Source organism: Chlorocebus sabaeus, chromosome 21 (assembly GCF_047675955.1).
Source record: "Chlorocebus sabaeus isolate Y175 chromosome 21, mChlSab1.0.hap1, whole genome shotgun sequence".
Taxonomy (NCBI): Eukaryota; Metazoa; Chordata; class Mammalia; order Primates; family Cercopithecidae; genus Chlorocebus; species Chlorocebus sabaeus.
Genome location: NC_132924.1, coordinates 31,515,191 through 31,534,344, shown reverse-complemented (window position 1 = coordinate 31,534,344; position 19,154 = coordinate 31,515,191). Strand labels below are relative to the sequence as shown.

General features: G+C 40.9%; 1 protein-coding gene across 1 annotated transcript in view; it reads left to right on the top strand.

Moving 5' to 3' along the window:
- Positions 1-5,096: 5,096 nt before the first annotated feature.
- ZNRF2 (zinc and ring finger 2) overlaps positions 5,097-19,154 on the top strand; it is an 86,815-nt gene continuing 72,757 nt past the window's right edge. The window contains exon 1 of the mRNA XM_007981722.3: positions 5,097-6,317. Within this exon, the coding sequence (XP_007979913.3) occupies positions 5,858-6,317 (460 nt within the window). The 5' untranslated portion in view covers positions 5,097-5,857. The remainder of the gene's footprint in view (positions 6,318-19,154) is intronic.

Here is a 19,154-nt window from a genome sequence, read left to right as displayed (position 1 = left end):
TCCTGTACTTGGGAGGCTTAAACAATCTAGTCCTAAAATGTAGGGCTTGCCTTTATGGGGGCTTTTGGCTACCTTTGAGGGAGGAAGTGGTAAGAGAAAATGTCTCATAATACATTTTAATCATACATGTGCAACAATCATTCACGTACAGTATTCATGATTTAAGCAAGTGACAGGAGGCAGTTTGGAGGGTGCATCTGCATTGGAGGAGGGACCACATGCATTATGTAGCAGAGAGCTATTTTTTTCTCCACGCTAGTCTTCACTTTTGTAGGCTGGGAAAATCCCCTCGGTACCGACCCCATGATACATTTTTCCACTAAATTTTGTGTCTTTTTAACAGTATGTCCCCAGTAAAGATCTTGGATTCCTTTCAAAACACTATGTATGGAATCTGAGAGTTTCCTTTATAATGGAGTAAAAGCATCATGGGTTGTGGTTGGTTGGTATTAACAGTTTTTAAATAAGGGCTCTTAAAAATAAAAAAAAAAATGTTTGAAAGCCCAAGTGAATTAATTGAGAATAGAACACGATATAAATATTTAAGCTCTTAATAATACTACATACCATTTTGGTAAGCAAAAATTAAGTTATTTTTATTAGCAGGTGCTGACATTGTATCTCAAGCTGTTTTTAGAAGGGAAAATGATTACGGAATCTATGTTAAACATAGCCATAGGGCTTCGGTCATCGATTAATCAACACGAAATGCTTTTGTGACACATTTAAGCCTATTTAGGACCCAAAGACTCTTTAACCAAAGTGTTAACTGCCCTGTGGAATCAAAAGAAAAAAAATGTTTAAGGGTTTAAATATTGGAGATTTCAAATAGGTAGTCTCTGATATCTTAATGATAATTTCCTTTCAAATTTCATCTATCTATCTATGAGTATGTGTACACACACACACACACCCCCACACACATCCATCCATCCCATGGTGGAAAGATATAGATTTGTCATCATGACATATCATACTATCATCATTATAGCAGTGATGTAAATACTTATTAGTAAACTACTGCTAATTATTACCAATACATCCTTATGCATCAATAATGTATTAAAATTTCACAAAATGCTAAAATCAATTCCAGTGAGTGTTAGTATATATTGAACTGTAAAATGTCACAACCTACTGGAGATAATATGGAAATTATTACAATCTGCTAGGAAGAATAACATTGAGATTAAAATTTCTCTATTAACACATTTCAAAGTTCTCTCAAATAGAGACTGAATCTTTTGAAAATCATAACCACTCGGTGAGACTGGTATTACTATATGATCATCTGTGTTTTACAGAAGAAACAGGTTTAGCTAGGTTAAGTGGCTTGCCCTAAATCCCACAGCCAGTGTTAGACAAAGCCAGGGCCTAACCCCAGCTTGAGCTCAACCACTTCATGGCATGTACTTTTAATCCTGTCATGATTGGCTCTTGTCTTTTGCTTCTCATTAAAAAACCAATGCAAGTACAGGGTAGGGAAGACAAAATTTTGTTAAAGATATTACATAAACTTTTGATGTTTTCTGAACAATTACCCAACAATGTGATTCGTAAATACTACAAACTAAGCTTTTGAATTTAAGATGTAAGTTTCTAATCACCACTAAGATCTTGGACAGTGTATGTAGGATATATTAACACATATGTAGGATGTATTAAGATTCATTTTAATGTTTAGATGGTCCATTTGTTTCTTTAAAAAGTAAAATAATAGGAAAATAGGCCTATTTAAAAATAGGTAATTATACATATAGTCCTATTTTGGTAGAGATGAGGTAGTGTACGAACACTTACTTGAAAAAAAGAAAAAAAAAACCAAAGCCATAACCATCTCTTAAATCCTATAACAAGGGGAAAAGTGGGATGGCAAAACCTTAGCAAAATGTGTAGGGCTAGTGCTGGCTGCAGGATAGCCCTGTACGGAGGCTGTGGTCCCTGACTGAGAGGACTAATGGGTGTCACTATGCAAATTTGCTGGCCCACACATCAAAGGTCTGATCCAGCAGAGTTTTAAAAGAGAAACCAAGAGAGGAAAAAGGAACGCAAAGGAGAGTAAGGGAATACAAAGGGAAGAGGCTCGCCCCAACTAAACTTCAAACTAGACAACAACAAACTGATTGGCCAGGCATTTTTATTGAAAGCCCAGAAGCAGCTTACCTGTTCCAGTGTGGGTTTGTGGCCAATAATTTTGTCAATGTGAAGTGCTTTAACAATACCTAATTTTGCACCCCCAAAGCCTTTGGCCAACCTATCATTGAACAGCATCAGGAGGAATATAGTGTATTTTGAAACCTTCAAATTTGAAACATTTTAAAGAGCTGGGCTCTCGTCTCTTAATAAGGTCATGAAGGCATTAAAACAACAGTTCTGATTGTAGAGGAAAGCGCCATTTAGACCAGTGCTTCTCCAAACAAGAGTCTGAAGTCTGACGGCAGCAACATCACTGCGCAGTTTGTTAGGATGCAAATTCTCCAGGCCCAACCCTGAGCTATGGAATGAGAATCATTGAGGGTGGGGCTCAACAGCCTGTTTTAACAAGGTTTTCCTGTAATCCTTGTGTGTGCTAAAGTTTGCAAAGCACTGATTTAGACTACTGTTTATCCAAGTGCAGATTACAACCCCTTAGGGGGTTATAAAATCAATCCAATAAGCGGTGACCAGCATTTTACAAAAGTGAAGTCAAATAGAAAGCAGAGTGCATTTCTGATAGCATGGGTATTATCTCAAAAATCCGTTGCAGTTCTACTTATGTGTATACCTGTGTGTACTCATTTGGATGAAGCAGCACTTTTAATTTTTGAAGAACTGGTAGGTATAATAAAGAAGTGATGGCTGGGCGCGGTGGCTCACGCCTGTAATCCCAGCACTTTGGGAAGCCGAGGTGGGTGGATCACAATTTCTGGAGTTCAAGACCATCCTGGCCAACATGGTGAAGCCCTGTCTCTACTAAAAATACAAAAAAAATGAGCTGGGCATGATGGCATGTGCCTGTATCCCAGCTACTCCAGAGGCTGAGGCAGGAGAATCGCTTGAACCTGGGAGGCGGAAGTTGCAGTGAGCTCAGATCCCACCACTGCATTCCAGCCTGGCGACAGAGCAAGACTCCATCTCAAAATAAATAAATAAATAAAGAAGCGACACATTTTCAATGAAGGCAGAACTATTTGGTTGACAATAACATACATCGAAAGCTTCATGCTGGTGACTGGAGAGAGATGAGAAAGGTGAGGAGAGAGGAAAGAGGGCCAAGGAAAGAACATAGAAGGCCAGCATTTTATCTCCAGAATCCTTGTGGGGAAAGAAACAAAAAGGCCCACCAGAGAGGAGGTGGAAGGGGCATCCACCACAAGGGAAATGTCAAGGAGAATAAGAACATAAGTTAATGAGTGACATTCAAGAAATAATTGTTTTAGTACAACTGGTGAAGATATATGTATTCACTCACTCATTCATTCATTCATTCACAAAACATTTTTTGTACCATTGCAAGACCAGACACTATGTTAAACACTGGAGGTACAGACATGAAGTTTATCATGGAGCCAACTGTGACAAGCAAGATGTGTAATAACAATAACATGATCAGAGCTATGAAGGAGTTATTGTACAGCACTGAGTAGGAACACTGAAGTCAGTCTGTGATGCTGGGATGGGGAAGGAGGTGGCAGGAAACATCTGCAGAGGGCACTTAACCAAAATAATGACCATATCTTAACATGATATTGCATATAAAGCACTGAGTACCTTTGTTTTTCCATTAAATATGTGTGTTTGTGTACATAGATACACGATGCATGTCTTTATATGTATACATATATTCTCCGTTTAAAAACTTGATTCCCATACCCTAAGAGTGATGAAAATCATTACATAAACGACTTATTGCAAATAGTGAAAAATGACAAAGTATTTATTTCTGTAGTTTCATAAAATACCACTTGCTATTATTTTCAAGTAGAGACTAGACATTTTCAAAATGGGAGTCTCAGAGCAGGCTATTCCCTGGGTATCCAGACCCCGCTCTGCCGTGAAGAGACCACACCAACACCGAGGAATGCACTGAAGAGAATTTTATTACATTCCATTTTAGAGAAGTTATAGGATCTTAAAGATGCAGGTGCCCTAGCATTTAACACAAAAAGTCGGCCAGGTGCGGTAGCTCACGCCTGTAATCCCAGTACTTTGGGAGACCGAGGTGGGTGGATCACTTGAGGACAGGAGTTCGAGACCAGTCTGGCCAACATGGTGAAATCCTGTCTCTACTAAAAATACAAAATTAGCCAGGTGTGGTGGCACGTGCCTGTAATCCCAGCTATTCTGGAGGAGGAGGCAGGAGAATCGCTCGAACCCGGGAGGAGGAGGTTGCAGTGAGCCGAGATCGCACCACTGCACTCCAGCCTGGGTGACTGAGCGAGACTCAGTATCAAAAACAAAAACAAAAACAAACCTGAAGTCCAAAAAAGTAAAATAATTTGCTCACTACACATAATTTAGTTTGGTGTTGGGCCTAGATCTTAGGTTTTGTGAGTCAGGTGCAGCGTTCCTGGCACGACGGTTTTTGCCCCACCACGGAGGGTCAAGTTGGATTATCCCGAGTTCTTCCAACTCTGCGCTTCCTCCCAGGTTGGTGTTTCATGAGTGAGTCTAATTCAGATCAAGCTGGCTTTTGAGATTCTGTTTTTTTTAAATCAGTGTGTAACACCAACACCCACCGAAACCAAATGGCTCTGGGCACAGGACACAGCCATTCACGCCCCCTGCCAGGAAAAACTGCAGCTGACACAGGCTCCTCCAGCGTCGGCGGGCCACGTGCGGGAGGAGGGGCCGCCTTCTGGTTGGCGCCGGGTGTCCGTCCCTCCTATCAGCTTAGGCCCCGCGAGGAAGACACGGGCTCGCCCTGGCTGGCAGGGCGGGGCCAGACACCTGTCCATCACCGAGTCCACGGGTGGCAGCACCTACCACACCGCAGTACCTTGGAGAGGCGGAGCAGGGGCGGGCAGGTCGCGGCCAGGGGAGGCGGGGCAAGGCCGGCGGGAGCCAATCGGCCCGGCGGCGCGAGGGGGCGGGGGCGGGGTCACCGCGCGCGACCCAAACACACGGGCTGGGCGCACCCCGCCGCCGCGCAGCTCCGCGGTCTTCCGGCGCGAGGGCCAGGGAACCTCCTCCCCTCCCGGGCACCCCCACCTTCGCGGCCCAGATCCTCCCGCCAGCCCGGCCCCTCCTTCGCAGGGGGAGCGAGGCGACGGTTGCCGGGAAGCGCGCGCCACCCCTCCCTCCCATTCTTCGTCCTTCCCTCGCGCGCCACCCGTTTTGCCTCTTTCTCCGTTAATAACAGCTGGGTGGCTGGGGGAGGAGGGAAGGTGGCCCCGGCGGAGTCTGGGCCGGCGCCTCCCACTCAGCCGCCAGCCGCCGTGGGAGCCGGAGGATGGCGGCGGTAGCAGCGGCCGCCCGAGAGGAGGCGGTGCCGAGGCCCGGGGCGCCGAGCGCGGCGGCAGAGAGCGGCAGCAGCCCGTCGTGGCGCACCAGAACCGAAACCAGCGGCAGCCGCACGGCCACCTGAGCCGCCCGTTCCTGCTGGAGCCAGCGAGGGGTGCCAGCCGCCGGGACCTCTTCCTCTCCGCGTCTCTTCGTCTTCTGCGCCCGCGTCAGGCCGCCGGCCTCGCCCACTGCCCCGAGAAGAGCGCGCCGGGCGCCGACTGCCCCTCGGGGCGCCGGGCGGCGGCCCTGGACGTGCGGGGGCCTCTCTGGGCCGGCCGCGGCGCCTCGGCCCTGCCCTCTAGCTCCTGCGCTCGCTCCCGCCCTCCCGGCTCTCGGGGCGCAGCGCGCGGGCCCGGCCCAGGGCAGGGCGGACATGGGCGCCAAGCAGAGCGGCCCGGCCGCCGCTAACGGCCGCACGCGCGCTTACTCGGGCTCGGATCTACCTTCCAGTAGCAGTGGAGGGGCCAATGGGACCGCGGGCGGCGGCGGGGGCGCTCGGGCTGCCGCGGCTGGGAGGTTCCCGGCTCAGGTGCCCAGCGCTCACCAGCCCGGCGCCTCAGGCGGCGCCGCAGCGGCCGCGGCGGCCCCAGCAGCCCCGCGCAGCCGCTCCCTCGGCGGGGCCGTGGGGAGCGTGGCGTCGGGGGCCCGCGCGGCGCAGTCCTCCTTCAGCATCCCGAACAGCAGCAGCGGCCCTTACGGCTCGCAGGACTCGGTACACAGCAGCCCTGAAGACGGCGGCGGCGGCCGGGAGCGGCCGGTGGGCGGGAGCCCCGGCGGGCCGCGCCTGGTGATCGGCTCCTTACCAGCTCACCTCTCGCCGCACATGTTTGGAGGTACGGACCCCTCTCCTCGCGCCCGCGCTCGGTCCTCTCTCGGCTGCACGTGGGTCGTGGCAGCCGGCTATTTTTACCCTTCTCCTTTTCTCCTTCAGCCGGGCTGGTCTCCATCCTGGGAAGAAACCCCCGGCACTTAACTCCTGCGGTGCCGCTACCGCGTAGACGCGTGGTTTGGTTTTTAAACATCGTGAACACCCTCACCTCAGTGGCTCCCCGGTAGAGAAAGTCTGTTTTCCATAGAGATGACTGGAGCAAATGTTGTTTTACAACAAACAGACGAAACAGCCCTTGTGGTTTCGGCTTTTAGTACCAGGAAGTCAGGAGGAGACCCGTTGCTAAATGTAGTTCTATCTGGGGACTCAGTGGGGAACAGTTTTTAAAGGCCAAAAGTCAAAGGGTCTCGAATGAACGCTGAGTTACCATCTTTGGACCGACTTTTAGTATAAAACTGTAATCCTTAAATCTGTGTCAGTCCCACTTACTATGTCACTTTAATTGTATGAATGCGTTAATGAAAAGTTTGTTTTTAAACCTCACTAAACCGCTACTTAAGGTCACAGTTAATGTGAGTCCTGCTTAATTTGGAAAGCATTTAGAAAATGGAAAAGTTTCCTAAGGAAGTAAAAATTTTGCAAATCAGCCTACAAGGTACAGTAATTGGCTAGGTTCTTTTGAAGAGCAGTGTTGACTAGAGTTAAGGAAAAGTCAGTTATGAAAAATGGGCATTATTAATAGCAAAAGATGGTTTTACTATAGAAACAGGAGGAAGGGTGCATTGTCCTGGCAAAATGAATAATTCTTCAGTTGTGTTTTATGCTGATCTACTTGATTGCAAAAACGCTAATAGTAAATGAATCAAGACCACCTCCCCTCCCCGATTTATGAAAATAAATAGAAGTATAGAAGATAAGCATTCCCATTTCATCGCATTATGCATCCGATATTAGAAGAATTCACAGGTGAGCACAGATTAGCAGCGAAAACAGCATCCCCTACATTTTTGTGCCTCTTTTACTCATGTATTTGTAAACGTAGGAACTTTGAGTGGAGACTTAGTAAAGTGGAATACGTAGTAATTCATCTGTTCTAATGTTCTGTACTATCAGCATACACGCCAGCATAAATTAAAAATAAGAATGTCATGTTTAATTTTTCCCATCTTTTAGTAACGCTTTGCACATTCAATATGGAATGACGCTTGACTTTTAGCTACCTTGTTTTAAAGTAATTTTTGCTTCTTAAAAATATGCATCCCTCTTAAAATTGGGCCATTTTTAAAAGTCATTTGCTTTTGAGTAAAGGAACTCTACTGGTGTCCTTAAAGTGATTTGATCACAACTAACCTACCAGTTGAAGTTGCTGTAGTCCACATTGAAGAATATAAAAGGCAGTTTCTGAGAATTGGTGATTAGTGCAAGAATGAAGGACAAACTGGTTTTTAATATTTATATTTTTAAAGTGAAAATTTGCATTTAGCAGTTATCAAAAGGTGAATATTTAAGTTTGCTAAAGAAGGGTGAATAGGAAAAGCCTTGTCAAGTTAATAGTTAATATTTATTTAATATGCTGATTTTTAAAAATTCATTTTCTAAGAGCTGATAATTCCCTTTGAGAAACATTATATTTCTGTGGGTTTATTTTGTTAAGTAAATGCATTCCATTCAGAGCAAGGGACAAACAGTTGAGCTCCATGCTTCCTAGTAAATGAGTAAATCAGAATACCTAGTTGCTTAAAGTTGGAGATAAAGCATTTATCTTTTTTCTTATCTAAGTTCTAGGTTTGTGCACTCACTATAGTTCTTTTAGTGCTGTTGGGGTTGGGTGACAGGGACCTAGTAGTACAGTGACAGTTTCTGAGGAACTTATAGCAGCCTTTGTCAACTGGCTTTGAGGAGACAATTGTGCTGTAGTGTGCAATGCATTTTAACTTTTAGCTCCAGTGCATTTAGGACGGTTTTAGTTATGTATCATTCTTGGAACAGTTGAGAAAATAGTCACTGAAATAATTGCCTGTGTTTGGTGATTCAGATGAGGAACCTCAGTTAGAATTGCTGGAAAGGGATCGGAGAAACTACCTATTCTTATATGACAATATGACAGGATCAGATGAAACTGCCACATCCTGAAATTTTTGTTGAGACAGGGAGATGGAATACACTTATGTAAAAACCCATCTTAGTGGCATGCTTTACTGAGATTTTTACCTATATTTTAGTGGACAGGTTATTAGGAAAATAATAGAAGCATGTTTCTCATCATCTTGAGATTTAGGGAGCTAGATGAAGAATCATAATTAAAAAAATTAGACTTGACTATACTTCACATTTACTTAATTTTTTTAGTATCTGTTATAGCATTGTATTTATTCAGTTACAAATTGTATAAATGGTTATATGCAAATAACTCCATCTGAAAATTGATAAAAGGATTATTTCAGTATTAATGGAAAGTTCATATTGTTTTTTGTAAAACTGTCGTTTTAATTGTTGTTTAGATTATTCACATCTCCTAATAAGAAAATATGGTACCAATAAGATTCAAAATTATTCTCTTGTGAGCTGTCATGTAATTTATAGAAAATGAAAAACAGTCCCCCCACCTTTTATTTTTAACACTTAAGAGTCTAGCAAGTGGAATTGTTAGTAGTTCCCTCAAAATGAATTGCCACATTGAACGAGGAAGTTTTCTGTGTTGGTTTTATGTTTTGCTGTCTTTTGGACATCTATTTTGGCTATATACGCTCTTATTCTCTCTAGAGACTGGAAGAAAAATGCCTAATCCAGATATTTCAGTTTGTAGAAATTTCCTGGAATTGAGTTGCTGGACATCAGAATATGATTATATTTATATGGGAGTTTTTAGGTGAAGTAAATCTTGTCTTTGTTATTCTTTTCAGACTGGAGAGTGTTAAAGTGAACAGGCACTTTCTTGACTACTGCTAGTATTGTTCATCACCTTTGTTTTAAAACAGGTCTTAAGGGTATTTCCTAATATTTAAAAATCTTGATAGTATCTTAGAGAGGGTTTGTTTGCCTTTAATTTATGTCTACTTTTTTTTCCACTGTCAAGTAGCTTTGTGCATAAGAGCATAACATGAGTGGTAAAATAGCCTTTATTGATGCGGCAAGGATGGGGTAGATGAATTGGGCTATAGAAATATACCAATAAATGGAGATTATTTCCAGAGAAATCGTGTGGACTTCTATAATGTGTCCTTGAGTCCGGAAGTGAAAATGTAAAATGACTTAATCTCAGACAACCAGTGGTAGCTGGGTTGCTCTTGACCTCCTGATTTTCTTGAGCTTTCTTGGGTGTGGCTTGCTCTTGAGTATTTCAGTAGTCTGATTGTCTTTCAGGTGCCTTGTTACTTGTGAAACATGTTTTCTTATATTAAAGGAGTGCGGGTTATCTCTTAAAACCGAATTGTTGAAGACCTATATTTCTAGGAAGATTTCTCTTAATTTTTAAGGCAGATGTGAAGTTTTATGGTGTTAGGTTATCTTCATCAATTAACCATTATTGAATTGGTCTCAGTTATCACTTCTTACCAATATCAAGTGCCAAAATGTTTGAATTTGGGATATTGTAATTTATTTCCTATTCTTGAATGTTATTTTGTGCCATTGAAGGCTTTTACGGGGAGTGGCAGAAGAGGAATGTTTGCCTCTTTCTAAGAAAAATGAGCCTTCTAACCACAACCCCTGCCACTCCTGAAGTAACAAGGATTTTGGTGGTTATTGTTTCTCGCTTGTAATTTCATACCTTCGTATTATATGCTTTGCTGTGTGTAAGTGTGGCCTGTGTCGTGGAAGTTTCTGCTTTGGGAATTTTTCGGAACTATTCTTGACTGCAAGGTGGGGAGGATTGGTGAGTTGCACAGGGCATCACCTGATCTGAGAGCAGCATGACCTGAGAACCTGGTATTTTGATGCTTTGCTGGCTGGTGCAGTGCCTGAGGGAGTAAGAGCCCTGTTGTTGTAAGATAGTGTCTTACTCCCTCAGGCACATCTCCAGCAAGTCCCTTGCTGTCCTCCAATTTGATTGCTTTGCCTGATGACTAGTAAGTAAGTTCTTCTGACTACCAAATATCGTTAATTAGATATCAACTTTTAAACTATTTATTATTGTTTGGGCTTGTAAGGAGAATTGCCCTAATGTTACACTTATTACATCTACTAAGTATTATGTAAAATTGGGTATATTGGCAAATGTGTTAAAAGAGAGTGTAGGAACTGCTTTATGTAGCAAATTACTTCCTAAGTTTTACCTTACGTAAATATTCTTAAGAACTATTGTTAATTTGAAATGTTAGTCTGTGTTTTAATTTTGCATGTACATGACATTTACTTGTTTAGAAATTGCACAAAACGTAGGCCTTTTTGTAAAAAAAGAGTTTAGAAATGCCTTAGGTTCTGATTTTATTCGTTTTCTAAGCTGCTTATTAACAAATGACTACAAATTTAGCGGTTCTAAGCAGCACATTTACTACCTCGCAATTTCTATGGGTCAAGGGGCTGGGCACAACTTAGCTGTGTCGTCTGTAAGACTGCAGTCTAAGTGTTGGCCAGGGCTGGGTTATCTAGAGACTCAACTGGGGAAAGGTCTGCCCCCAGACTTCCTTGGGTTATTGGCTGAATTTATTTCTTTGTGTCTGCTAGGTTTAGAGCAGCTTGCTTCTTCAAAGTCAGCACAGGAAGAGAGTCTAGCAAAGGTGAACTGGTGCTATGTTCTTATATAATCATGTACACGTAATCACATACAACCCATTGCCTTTGCTGTATTTCATTGATTAGAAGCAAGCCATAGGTCCAGTTCACGTGCAAGGGGAGGGAATTATACAAAGGTTTAAACACCAGGAAGTGTAGGAATCAAGAATAGTCACATCAGTTCTGTCTGCCACATGGATTATATAGACTTAGATTGACAGTTGAACATGTAACTTTTTTGTTAAATTCATTTTCTATTTACTTTTAAAAAGTTGTCCTAATGCATATGGTAAGTATAGTATTAATAAATATGAATCGAGCCCCTTTTAGGGGCTGCGCATTGTAGTTACTGAGGGTTCAAATATGGGGCTTCTTTATGTCCTGCTCAACTCTCCTCTGAATTTGGGAGATGGGTATATGTGATGATTATAGGGTGCAACAAATTCTGTAATAGAACTGTTAGCAAAATGCTTAGTGAAGTATCTTCGTCTAGGCTAGTCAAAAAATGCTTCCCAGAGGAGGGTACATTTGAACTGTAGTTTGAAGGATTTAGAAGTTTTACGAAGAGAGGGCACTATAGCCTAAAGAGAACTCCACAGAAGCGTGGGTTTTGATAGGGCATACTGAAAAGTTAAATATGTCTGGATTGTAGGGTGCATAGAGGAATGATGAGAACCTGAAGCTAGAAAAATAGAAAGTGGAGCCAGTTGAAGGATTTTGTAGTGCTATAGGTTTGTTTTATCTCATGAAGTTTGAAAGCAGGGGGAGTATCATGATTAGGCCATTGGGCACAATTAACAATCGTAGTTTACATGGATGGCGACCTTCTCTAGTGGTGCAGACTTCTGGCTGTATGCAGCAACCCTTATCAGGATTCAGTTCTTAAGGAGGAGAGTGTGATAGCAGGAGGGTAAGTTAGGATTCTTTTAGAATATAACTGATAGAAGATGCCTATGTTGAAAACATGGCATTGGTGAGGGAGAAGAAAAGTTAGATTTGATTGAGATTTCTAAGGTAGAACTGATAGAATTGAGAACCAGGGTACATAGTGATGTCTTTAACCAGTATTAAAGGTGAAAAGAACAAGTTTTAGGAAATGATAATGAGTTCCTTTTAGGCCTGTTAAATTTGAGTGGCTATAGGATTTCCATCTGGATAGAAGTATCCTTTAAGTGGTTGGAAACATGAGTCTCTAATATAGGATATTACAAAAAATTGAGAAATCAATTTTCAGGTTATAAATGAATCCAGAAAGTGGTTAAGATTACTAAGGGATGAATGTAAATCGACGAAGGACAAGGATGGAATCCAGAGAAGCAAATATTTTAAGAGACAGGCAGAGGAAGAGGCCAGCAATTAGAATTCAACCACAGGGAAAGGAAGTTTTTTAAAACCTTTTTTTTTTTAATTATAAAAATAATACCTGTTCACTAAAGAAAAATTAACATACAGAAAAGCATGTATAAAAATCGCAAATCACTTGTAATCTTATCACCAGAAATAACCAGAAAAAAGTGTTAATGTCTTTTATATATGTATTTGTTTTAGACACAAAATTAGGAATATTCATTTTTATATTGTTTTGATTTTAACTTTTCTGATGTTCTAATACAAGGTTTTAAAGCTACAATTTTTCCTCTAAGAATTGCTTTACCTGAATCCCACTGATTTTGAAGTGTTCTTGTTAACATTCAGTGAAAAATGTATTTTAATTTCCCGTATGATTTCTTCTTGATCCATGGGTTACATATCCTTTGATAATGTACTCTTTCCATTTCCACCAGTTTCTAACATCCCATTAAAATTTTTTATAACAGCATTTTTAATTATTACCCAGTATTCCAAAAATCACTCAAATATTTAATGAGGACCCGCTCTTCTGGACACTATTCTGGGGATACAGCAGTGAAGAAATAAGATAAAAATCCCTGCTTTTAAGGGCCTTATTATTCTATTTGAGAGAGAGAATAAACAAACAAGTAAAATAAATAGTGTGTTAGGGCATTCAGCGTAATGGAAAAAAATGGAGTGCAAAGGCTGATAGAGATTCTGGGATGGAGCCCTGTCTACAGTTGCTATTTTAAATAGGGTTTTAAGGATGACCTCACTGACAAGGTGACAATTCAAGCAGAAAGTGAAGGAGCAAGCCATGAGGATCTCTGGGGGAAAAACATTTTCAGGCACAGGGAACAGTAACTGTAAAGGTCCTGAGGCATGAGTGTACCCGATATGTAGATTTACTGCAGCTGGAGTGCAGAGGGCTGTAGAAGATGAGAGCATAGTGGGGTGGCGTGAGGTTGGGACAGAATCATAAACTGCCTCGTAACCACTGACCTGTAGTTTCTGGCTTTTGTTTTAAAATGGGATGGGGAGACACTGGAGTATTTTTGTGCAGAGGATTGACATAATCTGACTTGGGTTTTAAAGGATTACTCTGGCTATTGTGTGAGGTGGCAAGAGTCAGCAAGGAGGCAGAAATCCAGATGAAAGATAACAGTGGCTTGGAGTAGGGTGGCAGTGCTGGAGGTGCTAAGCAGTGGCCAGATTCTGGATATCCATGTTTTGAAGATAGAGCCACCTGGATTAGATGTGGAGGTATGAGAGAAAATGAAGAGTCAAGGATTTATTTGGTTGTTCCTTATGGTTGAGCATTTAGTTTGTTTGCAATTTGGTACAGTTGTAATAAAATACTGTTGCCGTGAACATCCTGGTAAACAAATTTTTACAGTTTTGTTTTTTTTTTCCCCTTTGGATGGAATCTCGCTCTGTTGCCCAGGCTAGGGTACAGTAGTACGATCTTGGCAGACTGCAACCTCTGCCTCCCAGGTTCAAGTGATTCTTGGGCCCCAGCCTCCCAAGTAGTTGGGATTACAGGTGTGCACACCATGCCTGACTAATTTTTGTATTTTTAGTAGAGACTGGGTTTTGCCATGTAGGCCATGCTAGTCTCAAACGCTTAGCCTCAAGTGACTCGCCCACCTCAGCCTCCCAAAGTGCTAGGATTACAGGCGTGAGTGCCTGGCCAGTTCTTAAAAATTTATCAGCGACATGGGATTGCCAGAAACAAAGATATGCTTTTGTTCAAGGCATTTGATCTTTATTGCCAATTTGCTCATTAGAAATGGAAACAGCTTCTAGCAAGGTATAATCTTTAGGACTATGTAAAATTTTTTAACCCATAAAAACTTGTGTGGTTTTTGATATTTATAAGTGCAGATTGGTAGATATATTTTGAGTAATATCACCTATCAGAGTCATTATTTCATTTTAGAGCTCTTTTTTTTAGCAATGAAAATATTTAGTGTGTCAGAAAATTATAGGTATATTCAGCCATTTCAATTTCATAAGTTCTGACCATGTGGAATATCCTAATTTTTGCTTGATTGTGGTTAGTCTGTAATAGTTCTTTAATTTACCTATTTATATGTGAACTGAGGAAAAAAAAGAACAAAGAAGCCAGATATACATAATGGGTTATTTCTTTTGTGTAATATGTTTCAGAGAGCCAGTGCTCAGTTTGGACAATACATTTTGCTATTTTTGTTGGTTTTTAATTTTTTCCTACTGTTACCTCTATTCTGTTCTTTCTCATTTTGTTCATTTTGTTCTTTCTCCTAGCTTCTTAGTTCTTTTATTTTTTATTTAATATTTTTTAATGATAAAAGTGTTTAAGGCTGTGTTTACTTCTTGTTGCATATAGTCACTTCCCATAGCTTTGGATACTTACCATTTTCATTATCATTGAGTACACATTTTCTTTTTCTTTGAAAAGTCAGTTCTATCGAGGAATAATCATGTTAACTGCATTTTGATATTTTCTTTTACTTGGAAGTTATTTTAAAGTGTGGCTTTATTGTGGTTGTCCTTACTACTACCCTTTCGTTACTTCTAGTGTTAATTTAGAAATATTGAACCGTGACTGGGCATGATGGCTCACACCTGAAATCCCAGCACTTTGGGAGGCGGAGGTGGGTGGATCATCTGAGGTCAGGAGTTCGAGACAAGCCTGGCCAACATGGTGAAAGCCCATCTCTACTAAAAATACAAAAATCAGCCAGGCATGGTGGCAGGTGCCTGTAATCTCAGTTTACTAGGGGGTGCTGAGGCAGGAGAATTGCTTGAACCCGGGAGGCAGAGGTTGCAGTGAGCCGAGATCGTGCCACTGTACTCCAGCCTGGATGACAGAGCAAGACTCCTGCTCAAAAAATAAAAAAAGTATTGCACCATGGTCAGAGAATCTTAAGTCTGTCAGTTGTAAAGGATAGAAGCATAACTCAAAATAACATTAGGTGGAAAAACTGTATATTGTTTCAAATTACTGAAAAGAATCCTAGGGTAACTTAGAGAATTGAAGGAACTAATGCAGGAACCAAGGCCCCTGGAGCTGAAATTTAGAGGGGGGGTGTGGAGGGGGCGAGAGAGAGAGAGAAAGTGTGTGTGTGTGCGCGCGCGCGCGTGCGTGTGTATGTGTGTGTTTATGTCTTTGTGTCTGTGTGTGTCTGGGATTACAGGTGTCAGCCACTGCCCCCAGGCAGTATGGGCCTTCTTTAAACTGGGGCCTTGAGACTCTGTACTTTCAACTACATGCGATCTTTCAGGCCTGAAGGGAGTACCTTTCTCTACCTCCAGCAGAAAGGACTCAGATTAACTCATTTGAGTTCTGTGTGTGTCCATAAATTACAAAAGCAGAGATGGGATGCACTTTATGTCCAGGCTGTATTCTGTTATTGTGGGGAAGAGTTTAAGTCTTCAAGTCATGTTTCTTGGGCTGACCTTAAGCAAATTTCTTAGTTCCTCTGTACCTCTGTTTTTTCATCTCTAGAATCAGGCCAGGTGCAGTGGCTTGATCCTGTAACCCCAGTACTCTAGGAGGCCGAGGGGGCGATTGCTTGAGCTCAGGAGTTCAAGGCCAGCCTGAGCAACATGGGGAAACCCCGGTTCTACCAAAAATACAAAAATTAGCCAGGTGTGGTGGTGCGTGCCTGTAGTCCCAGCTACTCCAGAGGCTGAAGCAGGAGGATCGCTTAAACCCAGGAGGCTGAGGTTGCGGTGAGCCAGGATTACACCACTGCACTCCAGCCTGTGTGACGGAACGAGACTCTGTCTCAAAACAAAACAAAAACCTGCTTTTGTAGTATTGTGAGGGTTAAAGTAGTCCACATACTTCATGCCTTTATGCTTCTAACTATTGAACGAACCTCTTCAATGAATGAAAAAGTTAAAACATCCAAGATTTATGCCCCACTTCCAGTCTCACCCTCCTCAAAAGACCGTGTGCTTTACTCTGATACCATATTCCTTTCACTTGCCAACTGCTCAGACTGCAGAAGCAATCCAGTTTTCATTATTTTTATAATATGTATCTTCCTTGTATTTACAGAATTCTCCTCTGGACATTTAAATTGAGTTTTTCAGCACATTTACCCTGCTAAACACATGGTAAAAACTTTGTAAATATTGAATGTTTCCCAAAATGTATTTGCTAACTACTTTATTAAGATAAGATTATTATCAGAATTATTGCTGTGTTTAAATTATGTATAAAAATGTAGTGCTCTAGAAAGAAGTGGTATGCTTTGTTTTTATTTGTATAATGTAAATATAGATAAATTAATTTTTGAACCAAATAGGTATAATGTAGATTATATAAATGGAGGCAGTTATAAAATAGCCTTAGAAGTAAAATTATACTGTGCTTATAGCTCTTTTATAACCATTTGAAGGTGTTACAAAGTGTTATCAATGTGAGTGTGTTTTGTGGGCAGTTGAAGATGGTTGGAAGGATGGTTGATAAGGTAGGTCAGTGTTTTCATTAAGTGCGTGCTGCTGCTTCAGGGCAGAGGCTGAAAAACTTAGATTTTTTTTTTAGTTCCATGATTTACTGCATCTCAGGCAACCTGGATGACATGGCATTTACTAAAGCAATTCGCTGCTTTGCTGGTGCTTCAGCACCCTTCAGTCTGAGAGTCCTGAAGTCTTGATTTGTAATTCTCCAGATTTCCTGTCTATCATAGCACTTCTTCACAAACAGTGTATCTGGTCACCTTGAATTCTCAGTTCCTTAATAACTCCTTTTGTCCACTCTTCCTACCACTTTACCGTACACAGAGTTCTTTGGAGGATTGCCATTACTTTCTTTAAAACAAAATAAAATTAAGAATTAAGGATATTTAATATTATTGGCCACTTTGTGTCTTTATAAACATTGAACTAATACAGTCACTTTCATATAGTAATTTATGTGTTAGGATAGTTACTTCATAAGACTTTTGAGTCTATGTCATAAGAAGTCGGTGGTAGAGTAGATAATTTCTTTAGCTGTTGTCTGGAGATGAGACTCAGAAGTTAGATCAACCACTTGTAGTATTTTAAGTGTGAGTTATTCTATATTTTGGTTGTGAAATGTACAGAATCTAATTAACTTAATAATTCAGAGTCCTTTTCATACTTGGCTGCTTTTCTTTTCCTGTACAATTTTGTGTTTTCTCTTTTGTCTTTTAAAAAATTGTTAGTTAAAAACATTGTTTAGTTTTACAACCCTCCCTCATTTGTATAAATCTTCTCTCAGATTATTCATATAATATTTCCTGAACGTCATTTTCTTGTTAAAGTCTCTTCTGGGACCCTCTGACCTACTGTGTTCTGAACTGAGATCGCATTTTGTTCATCATCATCTTGGAAATTGCATTTACCTGCCTCTCTCTCATGTTCAGTTTCCTGGTTCCTTGAATTTGTGTGTCTTCTTTCTTGATGTTCTCCATTGTTTTTAGTTGATATAATCTCGTAGTTCCTACTGAGAAAGAATATGTGTAAGGTAAAAATGTTTTGAGGCTTCTATTTCTGAAAATATTTTATTTCTGCCCTCATTTTTGATTAGTACTTTGACTTGATATAGAATTCTAGGTTGAAGTTATTTTCCCTGAGAATTTTAAATGTGTTGCTTTGTTGCCTGCTGGCTTCTAGTGTTGCTGTCGAGCATATAGATGTCATTATGGTTTTTGATCCTTTGTATGAAAATTTCATTATTACATGCCTTGGGAGGGAACTGTTTTCATTCATTGTGCAGCATATTTGGTAGGCTCTTCAAGTTGGCTGCTTTCTGTGATTTTTTTTTTTTTTTTTTTTTTGCCATTTTTTTCTTTCATGATTTAGATGTTGTACACCTAGAGTAATCCTTTGCTTTTTCTTTTTTCTCTTCTTTTTTTATGTCTTTGCTTTATGTTCTTTTTTTCTTTTGGGGGATTTATTTATTTATTTAAAGACAAGGTCTCGAGACTCTGTCACCTTGGTTGGAGTGTAGTCGTGTGATCCTAGCTCACAACAGCCTTGAACTCCTGGGCTCAAGTGATCCTCCTGCCTCAGCCTCTTGAGTAGTTGGGACTACAGGTGCATGCCACCATGCCCAGAGAGGGACTTTTAAAAATGTGATCTTATAACTCTTCTGTCAATTTTTATTTGTTTCTGTAATTTTAATTTTTAACTTAATTTTTAATGTTTTTAAAATTTCTGAGGTCTTTAAAAAAGTGTTTTCATATATTCCATTTTTGTTTTGTGGGTACAGTATCTTTTTCTAAGAATATTACTGATATGTATTTACATGTACATCTGTTTGTGTATATATTTATGTGCAGGTTTGTATATGTATGTGTATGCTTTGTTCCGTTTCCTGATTACTCAGTTTCTTCCCACTTGCTTTTTCTGTTTGTTTGGCTTCATTCTTTTGTTAGATATTTTCCTTAAATGTTTGGTGATCTTTGGCTAACTCCTGATACTGTTAAAGTGGGAGATCACTAAAAAGCAAATTGGAAGCTCTCTGTGCATGTAGTGTCCTCTATCTGGGCCATTTTCTCGGGAGTATTACTGTCTTTTCTCTTGGGCTGGTCATATTTTCCAGAAATGGCTTTTCTTGCCTGGAAGACGCAATCGTTTATGCTAGTGATCTAAGAGCAGAGTGAGAAGAAGATTGAGAGTCCTAATACTCAAAATGATGCTTTCATTTAATCTCCATATTTAGTATCAATCAATACAGGACCTCTGTCTTCAGCTATTCCTGTTGTCTGCAAGTCTAGAAACTTTTCCCTCTCCAAATAACAAACTTCTAGTGTAGTGCCAGAGTTGGGGTTGCTTA